This window comes from Megascapheus bottae, chromosome 3, assembly GCF_031878675.1.
Source record: "Megascapheus bottae isolate mThoBot1 chromosome 3, mThoBot2.hap1, whole genome shotgun sequence".
NCBI classification, from domain to species: Eukaryota; Metazoa; Chordata; class Mammalia; order Rodentia; family Geomyidae; genus Megascapheus; species Megascapheus bottae.
In genome coordinates, this window is record NC_143511.1 from 33001028 (window position 1) to 33022745 (window position 21718).

The window sequence follows — 21718 nt, forward strand, 5'->3', positions numbered from 1 at the left end:
CATCCACAGAACAATGGAAAAGCACAGGACAAGGCGTGCTTGTTCTGGGTTGCTAATTAAACAGAAATACATACAAAAGTTTTATGTGTGTGTGTGTGGGGGGCGGGTTATGGGGCTTGAACTCAAAGCCTAGGCACTCTTCCTGAGCTTTTTTGCTCAAGGCTAGTGCCACTTGAACAACAGTGCCATTTGTGGCTTTTTCTGTGTATGTGATTCCAGGGAATCGAACTCAGATTTTTTTTTTTTTTTTGTGCATACTAGGCAAGCACTCTACCACGACTAGGCCACACTCCTTGCCCCTTTCTTTTTCTTTTTTATCTTGTAATATAGGTGTGAATTCAGGGTCGCACACTTGACCCTCAGGCCACGTTCTAACCTTTTTTTTTTCCTCCCCAGAAAGGGTCTCCCATCTCTACCTAGGCCAGCCTGGACCATGATCCTTCTACTTTAGCCGCCCACATAGCTGTGTGACTTTTGAATTCGCTAAAATACCTTGTTTGTTTGCAGACACATTTTTGTGGAAAAAATGATTTTCTAAAAAAGTCAATGCGGGGAAGTAAAGCAACAGAACAAATCAAACCCCTGCAATGCACACATATATGAAATCATAGCCATGTGCGTGCTCTAGCCTGAGACAACCACTGAGGCGCCCAAAGCAGAAGGAAGCATGGGGGGTGGGTGGGGAAGGAGCCTGCTAAGGGTCTTCCAGTTCTGGCTAAATAACCTCACAAGCTGCTCACTCCCAAAGCTGGAGGGAAGCTGGTGGGGGTGTAGCTGACACCTCCTTCTGCATGCGTGCCCAAGAACTCAAAGGGCCAGTGTGCTGCTGCCAGCGCTCTGAGCAACCAAGAGGGTGGGAGGTGAGGTGGGGGTGGGGTGGGGGGGGCAGAGCAGCTTCACCTGTGGAGACCAGGAGGCAGATCTGGAGTCTCACAACACAGTACGAACATCAGGAAAGGAGGGTCAGAACAGAAGTGCTGATGGGAAGAGGAAGTATTGTTCATGCCTCTTCCTTCCCAGACCTGAGTTTGGGTAGAAACTAGAAGGGGAACCCCAAATTTAAAATCCTAGGTCTGCTGACACTTTGGTTCTGATCCCAAAAATATAAAAAAAAAGAAAACACAAAAGTTAGGATTTTAAAATGTCTGGCCAAGGCCAGGCACAGATGGCTTGCACCTGTAACCCTAGCTACTCAGGAAGTTGAGATCTGAGGACAGAGCCCCGGTGGGGAAGTCCGTGAGACTTTTCTCCAATTAATTACCAAAAAGCCAACATGGAGCTGCGTGGCTTCGTTGGTAGAGTAGCATTAGCCTTCAGCAAAAAAGCTCAGGACAGCATCCTAGTCCGGGTGCACGTGCACGTGCACGTGTGTGCCTGTGCGCGCGCATGTGCGCGCGCACACACACACACACACACACACACACGCACGCACGCACGCACGCACACACATACATACAATTGTGGATAGAGACCCAAGTCAGTGCACAAAAATAATTAAGATGACAGGGAAAGACATAAGCACTGAACAAGCCACTACTTATTAAACAAAAGCAGCTGAAAGGAAGCAAGAGGACTCCAGAAAATGAAAACAGACGCCACAAATTAAACACAGGTCAACAGAGAATTAATTTACTGGAAGGTAGATCAAAGGAAGTTACTCAGCAGCACAAAGCGATAAAGAAATTTGAAGTAGGGAATAAATGTGAAGAGACAAAGCCTATAGGAGAGGGCAACTTCCTTGTATCCAGGAAGGATTCCAAGAGGAGGACACAGAGGAGAGACCACAGCCAAACCAGTTATGACAGAAAGTGTCCCAGACACATGAAGCCTCAGATTCAAAGCATTCAACAAACTCCGGAGGGGACTTCAAAAGACATCCGCACCTGATATAAAGTAAGAATCCAGAACTCAGAGAGCCAAGAGAGATTAGATTATCCACTGAGAAAGAACAGCGAGCTCGAACGTCTGTAATAGACTGGAGAAGAAAATGGAACGCTGTTTTCAAGCTTTTAGCAGATAATTTCGGCAACGAGACTGTAGATTGTCCCTCAGAGGACAGCTCTGAAGCAAAGGTATTTCCAGCTCTCTGAGTACCGCCCTGGGAGGACTTAACATTCACAACACGCCAAGGGAGCAACTAATATATGTACTGAGGAAAAGGAAATGGAGTCCACAGGGAAGACGCGGGAAGAATGACAAAGGAAGGAAATGGCAAGTACCTGGCAAAATCTAAGCAAGCATGACTTCGAGACTGAGCCGGCGAAGATGGTGACCTTGGTGAAAACCAAGGGAGGGCCGAAATCCAGGGCATAGGGTAGGTAGGACATGTCTAGAGTTGGGCTTGGGAGGGCATACTTGTTATCCCTGCCCCCTGAGAGGCTGTTGAGTCTGGGGCCAGCTTGGGCTGCCTAGACAGACCCTGTCTCACAACAAAATAAAACAAAACTCGATTGAGACTTAGGAATTGAAAAATTCTGCTGTCCTGGGAAAGACACAATGACTTGACTTTGGGAACTTAAGTCTGTGAGGTAAAATTTATACACATGCTCGTCTTCCCTCCGGTAGCAAGGTAAGGGGTTGATAGGAGCCAGGACCTGTGCCAAGAAGGCCTCCAACCGGGGTATGGTCTGCTCTGCTCACCACGCTGCAGTTCTTGATAAACAGGAGGAGGTGTTCTGGGCATACTTCAGCTGCACAGCTCTGGTTCTGAGCAGCACCTGGAGCCAGTGGGAACAAATACCTTCTAGGAAGATGATGGGCATGAGAAGTGACCCTGATCAAGGACTAGGCCCACTCACATGGCGGTGAACCCCCAGCCAGGCTCCACACTGAGCAAGCTTGCAGCTGTGATGGCATCTGCCACCAGCCTACCACCAGCCAGGCCTCTACTTCCAACCACATGCTGGTCATGTCTCTTTCCTTTCCTCTTTATTCCTTCCTTTTCTCCATCCTTTCCATTCTTCCGTCTCTCCTTTCCTTCTTTCCCTCCCTCTCTTTCTCTCTCACTCTTTCTCACCTTTCTCTAAACTCTCTCTCTCATTCTCCTCTTTCTTTCTCTCCTAAGTATTGGGGTTTGAACTCAGGGCCTTATGCTTGCTAGGCTGTAGCTCTACCACTTAAGCCATGTCCCCAGCTGTGCTTTTTGCCATTTATTTTGGAGATGGAATCCCACAAACTTTTCTGGCTGGACTGGCTTTGAACCCTGATGTTCTGATTTCAGCTTCCTGAGTAGTTAGGATGACAGGCAAAGAGGGCCTCTGGTGCCTGGCCTGCAGCAAGAGCGTTTGACCTGTGATTCCAGCCAAGCAGAGCAGCTCCAGGAGCCACGTGCCAGGACTGGCCCACTTATGGGCATGGGGCCGTGGAGCTTCAGTGCCCCGGGCACTCAGCCTGTTCAACTGGGGACAGCGTAGCGGGGGAAGGCACCAAGCTGCCCACATCACCGTCACTGGAAGGACATAGACATTCAGAACCTGCCTGGCTGGCACCAGGACCTCTGACCTTGGATCCCATGGGTGAGCTTCACGCCAGACAGGGTGGACATGTCATCTGTTCTGCCATCCGGGCAGTCACATGGCCAGAGCAGTGCCTCCAACCCTGTCCCAGGTCCTCTGGGGAAGCATCTGAGGGTGCTGGGCTAAAAACTGGCACCTCACAGGGTCCCCAGGCAGTTGCAGTTGGGTGGGCCGTGGCCGGGCCTGTCCCTCCTCTGGGGCTGAGAAGTATAAGTTACTCCATTTTATGATTAGGAAGAGAAAATAAACCGCAGATCTCAAAAGTCAAGTTCACTGAAAATGACAGAAAAGGCCAAGTTCACTCATGAACCTGGATAAACACGTGAACCCCAAACAACTCAGAAATCAGCATCCCACTACTCCTGAAATGCTGGGAAGAGCGAGTCGTCCTCTCACAGAACAGCTCATGCTGCTCCACAGACGAGACAAAAGGATGGAACCAGACCTACAGACCACAGACAAACAGGCCAGCTCCAAACCAACGTCAAGTACATCAAGATAAGACCTGTTATAAGAAGACTCGCTGCCACTAATTTGTAAATGTTGTGCTTGATGATACTTACAAGAGTATCTTTAAAACTGGTGACAAGGAGATGCACACTTATTATAATCCCAGCCACTCGGGTGAGAGGAGGAAGGAGGAGGAGGATGATCAGAGAGGCTGGACAGGGCAAAAGTGTGGTACCCTGCCTGGAAAAGAAACTAAAAGTGAAAGCAGTGGAGGTGTGGCTAAAGTGACAAAGCACTTGCTTAACAAGCACAAGTCCCCAAGTTCAGTCCCCAGTATTACCCATAGAAGGAAAAGAAAAACAGAGACTAAAGGCATCTTAAACCCAATTTGGACAATATATATATATATATATATATATATATATATATATATATATATGTACACACCAGTGTGGTAAATGTCACACTGGATGACACAACCTCTGAAGAATTTCTTCGTTGGTAATAAAAAAGGATTGTCTCTATTACTGCTCCAATTTTATATGAGGTGGAGGAGCTATTTCTCCCAGCAGGACTGCAAAATAAAGAAAGGAAGAAAGAAAGAAAGAAAGAAAGAAAGAAAGAAAAAGCAAGAAGAGGAAGAAAGGATATAAAGTCTTCAAAAGAAGAAAACAAAATGGCTTCTATTAACAGCAGATGTTTATCTTTGTTTTCCATTGAAGGGAGTACTGGGGTTTGAACTCGGGGCCTAGTTCTTGCCGAGCGAGCCATGTCTTCAGCCCATTTCTGCACTGGTTATATTTGACACCAGATCAGGTGCATCCTTCTGCCATATCTGAAGTGTGTGCCACTGTGCCCAGCTTCTTGTGTTGAGATGGAGTCTCATGGGCTCCTCTGCCCAAGCTGATCTGGGGAGACTTAACCTCGGAAGGACAGGTGCCACGCTACGGGCACCTAGGAAGCCCCAGAATGCCTTGCCATGAAAGGAGACTCCGTCTAGGAAAGGAGAATACAGACGTGCATGCACATTCATGTGATTATTTTTTTAAAAAAAGCATAACAAAACCCCAAGAGAAGCAGGGGAAATAGGAGACAAAGATGAACATGGACTCCTCTGAACATAATTTTTTTTCTTGTAAATTTGACTTGGTGATCATAAATTTAAAGTGATCTAACAAGGTATTTTTTTCTTTTTTTCTTGCAGTACAGGTGTGAATTCATGGCCTCACAATTTACCACTTAGGTCACACTCTAACCTTTTTAAAAATGTTTTCAGAGAGAGTCTCTTATCTATACCCCAGTCATCCTGGGCCATGATTCTCTTACTTAAGCCTCCTATGTAGCTGGTAGCTGGGATGAGAGGTTTTTTGTTTGTTGTTGTTTGTTTGTTTGTTTTTTTTGCCAGTCCCGGGACTTGAACTCAGGGTCTGGACACTATCTTTGAGCTTTCTCAAGGCTAGTGTTCTACCACTTGAGCCACAGCACCACTTCCAGCTTTTTCTATGTATGTGGCACCAAGGAATCGAACCTAGTGCTTCATGCATGCTAGGCAAGCACTCTATCACTAGGCCACACTCCTGGCCCTAGAACAACTTTTTTTCCCAATATTTTTTATTGTAATTAATAGAATATTGCCAGATAGAAGGTGCATTAATTCACATACATTGATACCCTTTCTCATGTCTTGGTCCCCATTTCCCCCCCACCCCCACTCCTCATTTTGTTTTCCTCCCTTCCCTATCCAATTTCAAATAACCAAATACAAATATATCTGATATATCAGGTAACAAAGTGAGATACTGTAACAATATGAGATAACCAAGGGACAGCAAAAGAGATGAGAGATAACATAGTACATTATGGAAAAACTTTTATATACACTACAATACCTTGTTTTTTTATTGTTTGACACAGAATCTATCCGAAAAGTGAAATGATTTTATAGAAAAGTAAATACTGATAAGTAAAGCAACAAAACAAATAAAACCCCTACAATGAATTCGCTTAATTTTGTATTAAATTATGATGCAACCACAGAAGGAAAGAATTACATTATGTGACTTGAAAACTCACTATTTGGATTCTGTATTCCAAGGACAAACTGAAATTGCATTTGGCAGTTTACTGTTAGTCATACCATTGAAATGACAATTTTGGAACTCAATAAAAAGATAAAGGAAATAAGCGATTTCATTCAGGTTTCTAAAAATGCATTCTTAGTATAAAATAAAAGATATTAAAAAATAAACTGTAGGATGATAATCTTACATCAGAACTGGAAATACCTGTGTGAACTCATGGTATTTTCCTGTCTTCTGGAGAGGCCTAGGCAATGCCCAGTTTATTGCAATGACCACCCTCAATGTTAGGTTATGGTCTTTAAATACCATGACAGGCACTTAATCATGAGATTTGAGGATCATGGCTTGAAGCCAGACAGGAAAGTCCATGAGCAAAAAAAAAGAAAAAAAAAAAAGAAAAGCCAGAAGTGGAGGTGTGGCTCAAGTTATAGAGTGCTAAAAAGCCTAGCAAGAAGTCAAGGCCCTGAGTTCAAGCCCCAGTATTAGTACACATGCTTGTGCATGTACAAACACACACACACACACACACACACACACACACACACACACACACACACACAGATACTGAGTTAAACCAAGGCCCAGGAAGGACCAGCTTGTTGAGCTGGGCACAGGCAGGCTGTAGGACACCTTGCTTTAACAGAATGCTAAGAGATTACAGAAGATTAGTGTTTTATGTAAAAAGGCACAGGACCAGAACTGCTGCCCAGGATAAAGACACAGTAATTTGGGGCCTAAAATGGATGATGACTGCAGGTGTCTGAAGTACGCTGAACATATAAAAATATACACTGAATAGATTTAAAGCACATTGAATAGATAAAAATCCAATGCTTCCTCAATAATACCCAGGAGCAGAGGGAGCAGGACAAAAGAGAAGGGACAAAATGTGCTTATTAGCACTAGAAGTTACGAGCAGCTCAATTTCTTGCTGTGATAATTGGTAATTAAAGAAATAAGAATTAAGTATTTGTTCTGCCTTGTGAAATTGGGGGTGGGGTACCTAAATAGAATCATGGATAAGAGAAATTTCTTCCCCACAAACATGCAGCTATTAGATGAAAGAAGACTGAAAGTATGAGAATAGTGCATTGCTAATGTCCTAAGGAAATAGTTAATTCAGGCTCAGACCACACATGGATGAAGCCACTGGATATAATGCCGTGTGTGTGTGTGTGTGTGTGTGTGTGTGTGTGTGTGTGTGTGTGTGTGTGTGTGTGTGTGTGTGTATGGAGGGGGTGAGAATGAAGATATAAGGCTTTGGTCACCCCCTTATGCTTCATTTACCATTCTTAAGGCTGGGTGCTGGTGGCTCATGTCTGTAATCCTGGCTACTCAGGAGGTTGAGAACTGAAGATCTCAGTTCAAAGCCAGCCTGGGAAGGACCTTCTGTAAGTCTGTAAGATTCCTATCTCCAATTAAACAGCAAAAAAGCCAGAGGTAGAGCTATAGCTCAAGTGGAACACTAGCCTTGAGCAGAAAAAGTTACACAAGTGCACAAGGCTCCGGGTTCAAGCCCCAGTACCCTTGGGTGTCCATGCATGTGAAGACACACACACACACACACACACACACACACACACTCACTAATTTAAAAAAAAAACTTAAATACACCTGATACTGAGTACTTCTCCCTACTACCAGAGCTGCAAGATGGAAATTTGTTTTGATTTTCTTAATTTTTTTTTTCTAACATAGCTTGTCCCCAGATGAATGCAGTAAATCCCCGCCCGGTCTGTGGTTAGTCACACACATAGCGGTCATACTTCGGAGCACTTGTATGGAGTCCCACAAGTGCTTGCTCAATAAAACTTCTGAACACATGTGCAGGATTCCTCCCCTAAATTACGGCCAGTTTCCAGGCGGAAGCCATATTACAAGCCCGTTGGTACAAGTACAGTCATGAAAGTCACCAGGATTGTTCTACATACCATAACTACTTTTGGTACTTTACTACTGCTCATAATGTGGCTCTTCATCTCCTCCTGCCTTTATTGGGCCTTGGAGCTGGTGAGAGTGTGTGGCATTTATCCATACCAGTGGGTTCTCTGAGGCATCGCCCCGTGCCAGGCCCCTGGCCCTGCCCTCCCATGCCTGTTCCATGCCTGGTGTAGATCGAAGGACCTTCTGGGCTCTGCTCTGGGATCTGTTTGGCCCTGTCCATCCTCTAATGCTCTGTGCTGCCTCCCGGGCTTCCTAACACCCATGTCACCTCTGAAGCTTCCTCCCAGGGAGAGAATGTACCTGCTTCCTTCTTCTTGCTTCCCACAGGAAGCTCTGTTCCACCTGCCACTGGCTCTACCATGTCTAGAACAGGACGTGAAAATGGCGAGGAACTACTGAGTGATTCAATCCTACTAGCATCCAATTCGATGGGTCACCGTGATAGATCTCAGAAACTTGCCAACTGTGCTATCAAATGGTGGGTGTTTCTGTGCAGCCATTGGTGTCTGAAGTGTTCACTCTACCAACTACTGGTCTAAGACGTTTTCCTGTCCCATCTGTTGCCCTATCCCCAGTGTCCCATTTGGCTCTCAACTCAGTGCCTCTACCTCCTCAGGCATCCCGACTCCCAGTCATGGAGGAGTCACAGTGCCAGGGTCGTCTGCCTGCCAATGGCAGGGATCCCCCAGGTAGTACCACCCACCTGTCCCTCCACGATCCATCTGGAGATGGCTGTCTTCCCGTCGTAGCCTGGTCGGAACTGAAGCGTGGCTGAGCGAGGGCTGATGTTAGAAATGACCAGGTTGGATGGGGCACCAGGAAGGTCTACAGAAGGAGAGAGGAAGGCGGAGAGGTGAACTCTACCACAACCTATGGAAAATATCCTCCTCTCAGCAAAGAAAATGTTTTCAGAATGACGTGCACTCACTATCAACAGCAACAACAAAACAACAGGTTTGTTTCCAAAACTATGGGAGCAGCATGGCTTCCCCAAGACAATCTCATAGTGGCTCTACCACTTGAACAATGACCACTGTCCCCCTCTTTTGTTGCTTTTTTAGTTTTATTTCCCCAGATTCAGTCTTGTGTTTTATTTTCCCAGGGCCAGCCTGGAACTGAAATTCTTCATGTATTACGGCTTCTGGCTTATTGTAGAGCTGTGTTTTTGCTAACTTCTTGTTTTGGTCACCCTTGAAACACAATCCTCCCATCTATGCCTCCTATATAGCTGGGATTATAGACATGTGTCACTCTACCCTGCTAATGGTATAACTTTTACTTTAACAGGGTTATATAATAGGCTCCAGGCCATCTGAAGTGTCATGAATGTGATCTCAGCTCTCTGTGACAGCAAGAATGAGTATCTGGCTTCCTTTATATCCCCCAGTGCACTGGCAGGCGCATGGTTTGCAGGGCGAGGGTGGTGGTGGTGGTTGGTGATATGTACAGACCTGTAGATTGCTTCAAGGCAATATGACGCAGCAGGTGTTTAGGTCTTGAGCCTTAGGTTTCTTAGGCCTGGTTTCTATGCCAACCAAACACAGGTGACAGGGCAGAACTCTCTTTACTCTGCCTGTCTTCAGTTGCTCTGGTAACAAGATGAGGTAGAAGGGGGCCCCACTATCTGATTTCCTATGACCCAAGTCTACTCACGGTCAGAAGCCTGTCTGTGTGGTTTGCTCCCCAAGAGCCTGCCCCATATGGAAGCGTGACATGGTGTGCCTACAAGGAATCTTTGTGTCATTGTGTAATGTGAATCATGCAAGAAAATGATAATAGGACAAAATGAAGGAAAGAAAAAAAATGGAGTGTGTGTGCGAGCCTGTGGCCTGCACCGAGCAGGTGTGCGGCTTCCTAATTCGCATTGTTGGGATCTACCCTGTGGTACAATGACTCCACTCTGGTGATGGGCTCAGGATTGGCACACGCAGGGACTCCAGGAGCTCAAGGGTCCTTTCACATATGACTTAATGAATGTGAAGGGGGAAATGTTTGAATCAAAGAACAAGTGACTCTTTTCTTTATATTCCTGGGCTCTCTGAATTCTTACAATGGCTCTTCAGTCTCTAATGGATGTAAACCTCAAGCACAGAAAGCAGCGGGGCCTCCCAGATGGATCACATCACAGGATGTGGCCTCCAGCAGAGACGGAATGCTTAAGACATCCCAGCTCCCAGCTCAGGAGACCTCTACTGCTAATGCAGTCTGCTGCAGCCCAGCTCATGGCCATTCCTTATGCTGGACCATAGTAACTCGAGAGCACCTCCGGAGGTCAGCACGTCCATGTTCCTGCCTGGGATGGAGTTTCCCAGTCTCTCCCCGCCCCCCCCCCCCCCGGAAAACCCATTGTTCCATTTCCTGGGAGCATGCAACCTTTCTGTTCAGTGTTTGAGACCAGGCACTACTATGTCATCTGGGCTGGCCTAGAACTTAATCCTTCCTGTCTCTGCCTTCCAAGTTGTTGGGAACAGAGGTATGAGACTCCATGCCCAGTTTCATGCAGTCTCCCCTCCCCCCAACCTTTTTCAGCAAGGCAAAATTCACTTCTGCATAGAATGGCATGTCATGGGCCAGCAAGGACTCATGCAGTCATCTTTAATAAAGTAAACACATGCCATCACTATCACCTCTATCCTGGGAGTACTAAAGATGTGTCCAACATTCGTTCTTATGAAGTGGCTTTATGTACTTTAAATGTATGTTATGGCAACTAGATACTACACAAAGTAATGAAGAAATAAGACAAAGAATCAAATCAATGCTGAGCTGCCTTAGTGCACTTGTTCTCTAAGGACGAGTCCCGGGTCAACACCAGCTCCTGAGAACGTGGCCTAGGTAATCTCTGGAGCCTCGTCCCAGCTTGGTGGGTACTGGGTATGCACAGCACTGTCTGGACACTGCCTTGCCAGGAACAATGACTGCTGTCTGTGGGTGGACAGGAAGGCTTGCTCAGAGCGCCCCCTGCTAGCAGGGGATGCCCATGCTTCACAGAGCGCTCGCATCAGCCATTGGGGTGTGTGTGGGGGAGGGACAGAGGGTGGGGGTTAGCAGGGAGTCACCTGCTCCCTAATTCCTTCAGTTTTCTTAACACTCTCCCTGGCAGGGGGCAGAACTTGCTGATCTTGGCCCATCATACCCAGGCTGGGTTCTATCCTCTCTCTTGGCTTCAGTCTTCTACTCCCCTTCCCTTCCAAACCCTGTTTACTATTTTGTTAAGTGGATCATATGGCATCTCTTCTCCTCTCTCTCTTTCCCCCCCTCTCTTCTCTTTCTGTCCCCTCCCCCACCGCCTCTGTCTGTCTCTCATCCTCCTTCCCTGTTGGCTATGGGGCCTTGGAGATTGGGGACACTGGGGCTGTGAAAGAACACTGCAGCCTGGTGCCATCCAAGGCCTTCTCTGCTCCCTCCAGGATCGACCTCAGAGGTGGGAAGAAAGGTGTCTCTGGACATGCAGATACACTTGGTACTCCTTCTACCCTCCTGTGTCCCGCAGGAAGCCAGCACCCTCCTGGCTTTGTTCTAGGCACTCAGTGGCTTCTGCAGGAAAGGCCACCAACCTAAGTGCCAGGGATCTCTAGGGGAAAGTAAAGCAATTAGACTATCAAGTGACATCACAGTGTTCTGCAGGGCTTACTGACCTGGGGGCACCCCAGAGGAGATGGTGGATGACGTGGCCAGGCCGGCCCCCGCTGCTGTCATGGCAGCCACATCGATGGTGTAGGTGGTGAGGGATGACAGTCCTTTGATCTTGTACTCGTGGGTGGTGCTGTTGAGGGTGTGTGTGAGCCGAGAGTCGTTCTTCCCGTACACTTCCCAAGAAATCTGATAGCCTGAAAGAGACCGTGGAGGAGTCGGGACCTCTTCCAGGCCCAGGGTCCAGGGCCCAGGCTGGTCCAGCCTTCTGTGGTTTCAGCAGGTTTAGGATGGTGGGGAGGGGTGCTCAGATACATTGGAAGAGGTCAGCCCTACAGAATGGAGCCAGAGTGCCCATAGAAACCTCCACCTTGCCTTTCTTTGTTGGTTTTGGTACCTGTCATGGGACTTGAACTCAGGGCCTGGGTACTGCCCCTTAGCTTTTTCACTCAAGGCTAATGCTCTACCACTTGAGTCACAGTCCATTTCCAAATTTTGGTGGTCAGTTGGAGCTAAGGGTCTCACAGACTTTCCTGCTTGGAACTGTGATCCTCAGATCTCAGCATCCTGAGTAGCAGGATTACAGGAGCTCAGGCATCCTGTCCACGTTGGCTGTATACCCTGGTGACCTGCCTTGACCCCACAGGAAGCTCTGGAGGCCAGAGACATGCCTGCCATTTGGTGACCTCAGAGGCTGCTGTACTGAGTGAGTGATGAGTGGGACTGCCAACCCGCTGTGCTCTGTTTGGCTTTCTCTTGTCAAATTAAGTTGCATTCCACCAGCATTTCCATTTTTATAAGCTGCTATTTTCATTATCCAGGCTCCTGAATCCAGTGGCTTGCTCTGGGGTTGCAACTAATTTGTTGCAACTAAAAGTAGAAACACTTTCACTTTTTCCTTTATGAGATGATTGACGGGCCACTCTTCCAGTGGGCAAAGTGCTTTGTCTGGAAAACTTTCTTTTTACCTGAGTGCATGAGTTTTGCTGCTAGCTCTGCCCTCCCTCCCCCATTTAAAATAGACTGTTTCCTTGCAAAATTTAATTTCTCCCAGGTCTCTTCTCGGTCCAACAGGGGGGCTCACGACCACAATTTATTCAACCTCATATTCCACCGTGATTTGGGGCTTAGAGGAGAAAAAGGATCTAACTGGTGCCTGAATTAACCCCCTTGGAGAAGAGTTTATATGATTAGAAAAAGCTTAAAGTGTCTTTTAAAGAGAGAGATAGTGATGGAAAGAGCCCTCAGGTCTACAGGCGAAGGAAAACTGCTGAAACACTTGCTCAACCCTCTTTTCAGTCAATAAACTTGGGGCTACTGAACAGCGGGACACATCTTTGCTGCTTTCTCATTCTGATGAAAGTAATAAATAAAGTTAGAAAGCTGTACTTGCAGGTGAACAGGAATTTGTGGAGAGCACCCTGGGATTGTAATACTGTGAAAACAAACTCCAGGACGGGAGGGAAAAAAGGCCCCGAGAACGCCTGGCCTCAGGGTTTCGGGCCACCAGGGCCCCTGGAAGTCCTCGGGCCACACAGGCAAGTGGGTGCCACTCTGCTGGGGTCTTTGTCTCAGCAGTATGGACCCCCACTCCTCTGCACAGGTTCCTTGCTGCGTCTCTGGCCCTGGGCCCTGTTCCCTGTTTCCTCCCCAAGGATCTGCCACATACCACTGTCCTGCAACCCCCCACCCCCACCCCCTATGCCGTGCCCTGGCCATCTCCTCTTCCTCTTCCTACCCAATGTGTCGGCTTGGTCTACCCACACTTTCTGCACAGATGTGGGCAGGGCTACAACCCCGAAGCGCCCCAGCAGCTCTCCCCTTCCAGCTAACTTGAAATAATGGCACAATGATGGCACAATAATGGTACAATAATAAACCAAAACTCTTTCAGGGCACTAAAGCTTACAACACGGACCACGGAGTATCTGTGACACAGCCCCTTGAGCAAACAGGTAAACAATCTACACAACTGTATTCCTTTGACATTGAGGTACATTTGTTGGGTAGAACTTTCTAGAACTAGTCAGGCCACTCAGGCGTCTTCTCAATGCTAGGATGCCTTCCCTCCCAGGGGCCTCCTGTGTGGCCTTCCTGGTAGGCAGACCTGTCATCACTCTCCCTGCTCTGAGCTGTGTTTCAACCTTGCCTGCCAGGACATTTTATTTGTTTAGAAGCTGTTCTTCATCAACATGTACTAAGCACCTCCTCGTCAGCCTGGAGCCCCTGCGGCCGTGTCAGTGGGGGCCTCGCTGTTGGCATGCATTAGAATCTAGGTTGGTACTATGGCACATGCAAGCTGTTTACAAATCCCAACACAAACCAAATGGGCAACTCCATAGTGTGACCTGCTCCTCAGGCTGCCGGCCGCCTCTGCTGAGAAAGGGTGGCATCGGAGGCTAAAGAGCGTGCCGATGGGCAGAGCGGCAGGCACGCGGTGCTGGAGGATGCCCTCTAGGACACACAGCTCTAGGGATTTGTGTGCAGGGCCCTGGAAGCTCTGCCTAGCAGCGTGTCCCAGTGTGCAAGAGGAGGGCGGACGGGATGCCCAAGCCTCCCACCTGCAGTCCTCCCTGCTCAGAATGGCTGCCTAACAGAGACTAAGGACCACGCAGCTTCAGGAATAATTTTCTGTTGATCTGAAGTAACTTCTCTACAAGGGAGTAGTGCATCCAATCACAAGCTGTCCGTCCACATGCTGCCCCTCATAAATCAGACTTTACCCAGGGAGAGTGCAGGAGGCTGGAATTTGCAAGAGAGCACAATGGACAATTTACTCTGCTGGGGACCAGGCTGCCTCTGCTCCAAGCTCCTCAATCTGTTCCCACCCCCAATTAAGCCAGGCCCAGGGTGGGGGCTCACTGTGGGCCTGAGATGAGGCAGCATCCTTTCCACCATGGCTCCCTGAGCCCTAAGCGCCAGTGCTCAGGGCCGGGCTCTTAGTCGCTGCAGCGGCACATCTGGGCACACTGGATATGGCAGAGCCCTCCAGCATCAACTGCCAGGGGGCTGAGGCCAGTTGGTGGCAAGCACGGCATCTCCCTTGCTGAGCTCGATGGGCACCGTGGCTCGGAAAGCTCTTCAGAAGGCTGAGATCTGAAGATCTGAGTTCTAAGCCAGCCCAGGGAAGACAACTAGAAGAAATTCATCACCAATGAACCAGCAAAAAACTGGAAATGGAGGTGTGACTCAAGCGGTAAAGCATCAAACTTGAGTATAAAAAGGTAAGGGAGAGCATGAAGCCCTAAGTTCAAGTCCCAGTAATGGCACAAAAGAACAACAAAACCCCATTTCAACCCAAAGTGGACTTCCGCGGCCGTGGAAGCATTTTCCATGAGAAATCTACGTGTGTGTGGTGCCATGATCGGGCAGAGCCTGAGGAGTGGGGGTGCAGCACTGAGGAGATGCCTGGTGGGTGACAGAGGCGTCCAATCTCCCTCTCCTGGCTCTTCTCTGCAGAGCTCCTGGGGACATGTGCTGTGGCCTCTGGGATTCGGTGTTCTCTAGTCTGGATGGGCATGGAGGGTCGCACAGGCCCCCACATCACTTGGGGACAGACCATGTGCCCTGGCGAAGAAGGATTCTGACCAGGCCTTGGCTGCTGGCCCATGGCAGTCGAGTCACCTGTAGTCCAGGCCAACAGAATCGAACTCAGCAGAGCGTCAGCTCTGAAGGTCGGGTCTCACAATAAATAATAGATGGCTGCTTGTAACTATAGGTGTTTGCTTAAATAAAATACGAAAATGAGTTCATTAGGCCCCATTAGCTGGCGGGAACAGATGATCATAAATTGGAAGTATTGGCACCAGAGCTTAGCAGCACAACGCTGGTTCATCTCGGCTGACATGCCTGTAATTTCTCCTCCAGCTTTAAAACAAGGATGGTGTGGGCGCTCAGAAGGCTTAGGGTAGGTGTGTGTGTGTGTGTGTGTGTGTGTGTGTGTGTGTGTGTGTGTGTGTGTGTGTGTGGTGGGGGGGTCTGAGACAGAGGACAACAACCATCTGCTCAGGCTGTCTACCAAGGAGTCTAGGCTAGGGTTCTAGAACATGGCAGAACATCTTAAAAAGCCTGCTGGGCAGATGGGAATTGCCTGCCTCTCTCACTCTGAAATCAATGCCAAGTGTGGCTCTAATTCAGCTCCTAGAATTGGTTCCCGTGGGTCTGAGCTGGGAAGACTTCCCTTCCCTCCTCCCTCCACCCCTGTTGCTACGCTGATCAACCTCTCCCCACTCAGCTCCAGCAGGGTCTGGGTGGCAAAAAGGGGTGGGAAACCGAACTGAGCCCCTGGCTCCCTCCTGGGTCCCTCTCTGTCCCCCGACCCCTCGATCCTTTTATGCCAGGCACTGGGGAGCCCTTCTTATTCACGACATGTCTTGCAGTGACCTCCAGTTTTGACAGTGACCATTCCTAGTCCTGAAGGAAGGACACGGTTCCCAGTGGGCATTTCAAAACGTGCACTTCTGGAAGGCAGGGCTCTCTAGGAAGGTTGAGTCTGTTTAAAAGTTAGGGCTAACACGGGAGTGCAGTTGTGCACACCTGTAATCTCAGCACTCAAAAGGGGGAGAAAGGAGGATTAATGTTCCTGGACAAAGAACACAAGAAGGTTCGTGTGTTCCAAACAAACTAAAAAGCGACGTGGAAGTGGCATACTCCAGTAATCCTAGCAAGTAGGCTAAGGACTGGAGGACCAGGGCTTAGAACCAGCAGGAAAGTCAGTGGACTCCATCTCAAAACGAACACAAACCCGGAAAGAAGCACCACAAAAAGCAAGAGTCAAAGGCACGATTCAAATACTAGAGCAAGCCAAGCAAGTGGGAAGCCTGGAATTCAAACCCCTGTATCACAAAACCACTACTACCACTACCACCAAAGAACCTAAAAGCTAAAGGGCTGGAGGCATAGCTCAAGTAGTAAGTGGTAAAGTGCTTTCCAAGGCAGAAGCCAAGTTCAAACCCTCGTATTGGTTTAAACAAAAAAATAAAAATAAAAAAAGGAATTAAGCCAGGTGAGGCTCTGCATGCCTGTAATCTTAGCCCTCAGAAGGATAAGGCAGGAGATCCTTGCCCTTCCCTTTGCTATTTTCCAATGGCTCTTGGGTTATTAGCACATAAACCCCATGGTCCTGGGGATTTAGTAAGCTGAGCTCAGAGATTTCACTAGTCCAAGGCTCTGCAAAGCCCCCTGGGAGCTGTGGCTGGGAGGAGGAGGCGCTTCTGGGCGGGGTGAGCACACAGGTGCTTGTGCACACGTCCTAGGGCCGTGGGCGCCACCTGCAGGCTGACCCCGGAAGGCTTGTGATGAGGAGGAGAACTGCAGCTGTGGCTGGCACACTGCAGGAAGACTTCTGTGTCTACTCCACCTTGCAGGGCTGGGGCAAGGTGCAGTGTGAACGGGCGGCAGAAAACCCTTTATGTTGGGGCGCCCTTAGGAAAGGCAGAGGTGTTTACCTGTGATGATGCCATTTTTCTCCAGGGGCTCCTGCCAGCTGACCTTGAGAGAGGTGTCCAGAATCTCTGTGAAGCTCAGGTGTCCCACGGCTCCAGGTTCTACCAAGTTAAAAAAAAGGATAGCTGTTAATCCAAGAGCCCAAATCTCCTTGATCAGTTCTATCTCTGGAAGGGAAGTGGTGAGCCAGGGCTGGCAGAAAAGCTGTAGGAAACATCTGGAAGAATGTAAGAGGGGCAAGGAACCTGGTGCTAAAGACATCTTGGCAATCATTTCATAAATTGTTTTGCCCAGCTTCCTCCCCGCTACACAGAGAACTGGAGTGAGTGGCCACAAGAGATTCAGGCACAATCCATTCTCTTTCTTCTTTATCCAAATCTAGCAGAACAAACACAGACTTCCTGGATCCTGAAAAGCAATTGCTTGGTGGTTTGTCTCTGGCCAGATGTTTGAAGCTATGGTTCTAGCTTGTGTGGGGTTTACAGGGCCGTGGAAGCTAAGACAGGGCCGGCCCACAGCTTCAACCCCTCCCCATTCCAGAGAGGGCGCAGCAATAGCCTTCTCTTCCCCGCAGCTTCCTCCTGCCAACAGGAGAGCTGGCTGTGAGATGAACAGCTACACAATTCTACTAGCCTTGGTGTGCTCATCTGTGAAATGGGGAAAAATGAAAGAATCTCTGCAAGGGAGCTGCGAGAATAAAATTGAATAACGAAACACATGACTGTGTTAGTAGTCCCCTGGCATGGTGAAAATGTGAAATAATTATTATTAATAATATTTTTATTATGGTTTGTGCTAATACTAGTAGCTTTTTCTGCTCAAAGCTAGCACTCTACCACTTGAGCCACAACTCCATTTCTGGCTTTTCGGTGGTTAACGAGAGACAAGAGCTTCACAGACTTTCCTGCCCAGGCTGGCTTGGCACCATGGTCCTCAGATCTCAGCCTCCTGAGGAGCTAGGATAAAAGGTATGAGCCACCCACAGCACCTGAGAATCACTTATGACACATCAGGATCGTTATGATGGTCATATTTGAAAATAACATAGGATATAATGGTCATAAACAGCATCCAATTATTGGAGGACAGGGCTATGCATCAGGTTTGGTTTTGCTACCTTTAGAGACCTGAGAAGCCAAAGCAGGAGTTACCAAAGCAAGACAGACCCCAGCCAGCGGACACACAGTTCTTACAAAGCATGGACAAGGTGGATGGAGGTGTCTCGTGCCTGCTACCCTGACAGCACAACAGAAGTGAGGTGCTTGTGGGTTAGCTCCATTGCACCTTCTCGTTTACAAGTCCTGGGTTCTTTTTCTCCAGCAAATGAAGAATTATGAGCAAGGAAAACTAAGAGCAGAGGCAAAGTTTACTTGAAAGTAATAGTGAGATGCCATGGAGAAACTGAGGCAAGCCTGTTTGCTACCAGCAGGTTGGTACAAGTTCCAAATCATGACTCCCAGCCGGGGGACTGCCTTAGGCCATACAAGGTATTTTCCACTTGTTTCCCCAGCAAGGAGAAGGAGAAGGAGGAAAATGAGAAAAAGGAGAATGGAGAGGAGGAAAAAGAAGACCCTGCAAGAGAGCAAGAAGGCCTGGAATGTAAGCTTGTGGAGGTCGCTCTTTTATAACTCTTTTGGGTCTCAGCTGGCTGGGTCACTGTCCTTTGCACCCCAAAGGGAGGGACACCTGTCCCCTGCTTTTATTGGAGAGTTTCAGTTACCTCTGTTTGCTAGTGTCCTTGGGACGAGGAGGGAGTGTTATCTGTATGTCCACCCCAGGATGGCCAGAGGGTGCCATCTCCTCACCTGCTGAACTTTTCCTCTTTACCTCTCTCTCAGCTCCAGATGTTTCTTAAGGCCACTGGGGTGGGGGTGGGGGAAGAGAGTGTCAGGTCAGCCCCTTGGGAATCAACTCTGTGACCTAGAGGTGACAGGTAAAGGAGCCAGGGACAGGCTCCAGGTTGCCAAGGTCCCCTCACAGTGGCAGCAGCTGTGGGGCCTGAAGGAGCAGGTGGCAAAGGAGCACCTGGAGAGGCCATGCCTGGCAGCAGGGCCAGCTCAGGTTCCTCTGCTTCCCTATCTTCCTTCCCAGCCCATCACTGCCCTGGACATACCCCTGCCTGACTCTCCTCAAACCCTTTCAGGAAAAATGTAAGGAACATTGTCTTCAAAAGAGGCCAGGAAGACAGAACAGGCAGTTTAAAGGCAGCCTTGCAGTCAAAAGGGAAAAAGATGGCATGTGTGTGTGTGTGGGGAGGGGATAGGAGCCGCATAGGCGAGCACCTCCCAGCTGAGCATCTGAGTAACAAAATGCGTGGAGGCCTGTGGGGAGCACTGGCATGCTACTAAGGCTCAGAGCCTTGGCTGCCTGCATGCTGGCTGGGGACGGCCGTGCCCACATCTCCTTCATGTGGTCAGTGTGTTGCCTGTCTTGTGGGGCAGCAGAGTCTCCAGGCCTCTGCCAGGCTCCCTTCTGGTCCTCACCAGCCTTGTTGGCACCAACTGGCAGATTTTCAAGTGAATTCTAGACCTACTTCCCAATTCAGACTTGGACAAAGCCTTCTAACACAACTTTTGATTTAAAAAAAAAAAAAAGTAAAATAAAACGTTCCCAGCCTCAGAAAGCATACTCGCTTGGGTGAAGCCTGCAAAAGTCTTTATGGATGAGCTCAAATACTCTGACAAACGCCACTTTCCTCACGTGGAAGACAGTAAAATAGGCCGCTGTCAGGACCATCTTATCCTCCCCCCAACCGTGAGCTCCCAGAAAGACATTCTGACAGGTTTTTGAACTGACTTGTTCTCTTTCGATCGATGGAGTAGCAAAGAAAGCTTTCTGCTGCTTTTATATTCCCCGTGTTTCTGCTTCCTGGATTGCTGCCCACATACGCTGTGTCCTCCAGCTCTGGCAATGGTTTAGGCAGCGATTTATAACCTGCCCCTCCCCACCCCCACACCTGTGTTTCCCTGGGGTTTTGGGAGAAGAGGCTTTCTGGAAGGTGGGGTGAGGTGCAAATTTCACTTTTATGAGGGTTCTGTGTCCTTCCTCCTACAGAGAATGCCTATGAAAAATTCGGTGGTCAGTGAGAAAAATGCTACAAAGACGGCATGACTTCGGTTTTTGTCTGATGGGGCATCCAGAAACTAGATGGCTGAAAAGCAGATGCCACAGTAAAATAAACATATTTTTAATGAACTCATTGAACATTCATCAAGAGGGAACACACGGGAGGCTGCCAAGCCCCAACAAATTCAAAGGAGCAGAAAGCTGACAAGGTGTATTCTTTGACCATCATGGAGTCAGAATAGAGATCGATAGCAGAAAGACAATGCAAAGAGAAATCTTCATACAGGGAAATGAGCTAATGCACTTCTAAAGAACCTATAAATACACACAGAACTGAATGAAAGCAACGATCCAGAATATGTAAAACCGTGGTGCAGCCAAGGCAGCAGAGAGAGTGAAATGTGTAGCATCAAATGCATACATTGGGCCTAAGTGCAGGTCTCAGACCAACAATCCATCCAAAGGTCCATGTCAAGAAATGAGGAAGACAAGAGAAAAATAATCCAAAAACATGCAGAGGGAAGGTAATCATCAAGATCAGAAATCTATGACATTGAAAAGGAAGCAATAGAGAAAATAAATGTTCTGTTTGAGGAATGATACAGTTCGAAAGAAGGAAGCTAGCCCACTAATGTCAAGAATAAAATACAGAATGTATACAGACTCTGTAGCCATTAAAAATATAATAAGAAGCCGGGCGCTTTTGGCTCACACCTGTAATCCTAGCTATTCAGGAGGCTGAGATCTGAGGATTGCGATTTAAAGTCAGCCTGGGCAGGAAAGCCCTTGAAACTCTATTAATTATCTCTAATTAACTACCAAAAAAGCTGGCAATGGGGCCTTGGGCAAAAGAGCTCAAAGACAGTGCCCAGGCTCTGAGTTCAATCTCCAGGACAGGTACAAACCTGTACATAGACATAACAAGGGATTTTTAGAAATAAACTTACACTCATAAATCCAAACTCTTAAAGGAGCAATTCTGTGTAAATCGTACACTATTAACACTGAACCAAGACAAAACAATCTTAATAAACCTATAAGCACTAAAGAAATTATACTTACAAATAAACACCTCCCAAAAGAAATCTCCAGATTCAGGGAGTTTCACTGGAAAATTCTACCAAACATTAAAAAGAAAAAATGACACCATCTCTCTTAGAAAACAGAACAGGAAAAAAATGCTTCCAAATGTATTTTACCATGTGAGTATTTCCTGGATAAACCAAAGACACTTCCAGAAAAGAAAACCAGAGATGAATCTCTCCCATGAAAACAGACCCAAAAATTCGCCATAAAATATCAGCTAAGTGAATCCAACAGCATATAAAAAGAATTATACACCGTGACCAAGTGGGATTTATTCCAAGTACACAAAGCTGGTTCAACATTTCAAAATCAATCAATATAATCCAACATATCAACAAGGTAAGAAGGAAAACCTACATAGCCATATCAACTGAGACAGTAAGTAAAAGCATGTTTAAAACAAACAAACAAACAAACAAACAAAAGTTTGCCGGGAGTTTGGCCTAGTGGTAGAGTGCTTGCCTAGCATGCATGAAACCCAGGTTCGATTCTTCGGTA

The 21718-nt window shown here is 47.7% G+C and overlaps 1 protein-coding gene across 1 annotated transcript in view; it reads right to left on the bottom strand.

The window, feature by feature from the left end:
• Sdk1 (sidekick cell adhesion molecule 1) overlaps nucleotides 1–21718 on the bottom strand; it is an 803720-nt gene that overhangs the window by 118970 nt on the left and 663032 nt on the right. The window contains exons 20-22 of the mRNA XM_090329832.1: nucleotides 17071–17169; nucleotides 11629–11820; nucleotides 8694–8815 (exon numbers count right to left, since the gene is read on the bottom strand). Coding sequence (XP_090185958.1) covers nucleotides 8694–8815; nucleotides 11629–11820; nucleotides 17071–17169 — 413 coding nt within the window. The remainder of the gene's footprint in view (nucleotides 1–8693; nucleotides 8816–11628; nucleotides 11821–17070; nucleotides 17170–21718) is intronic.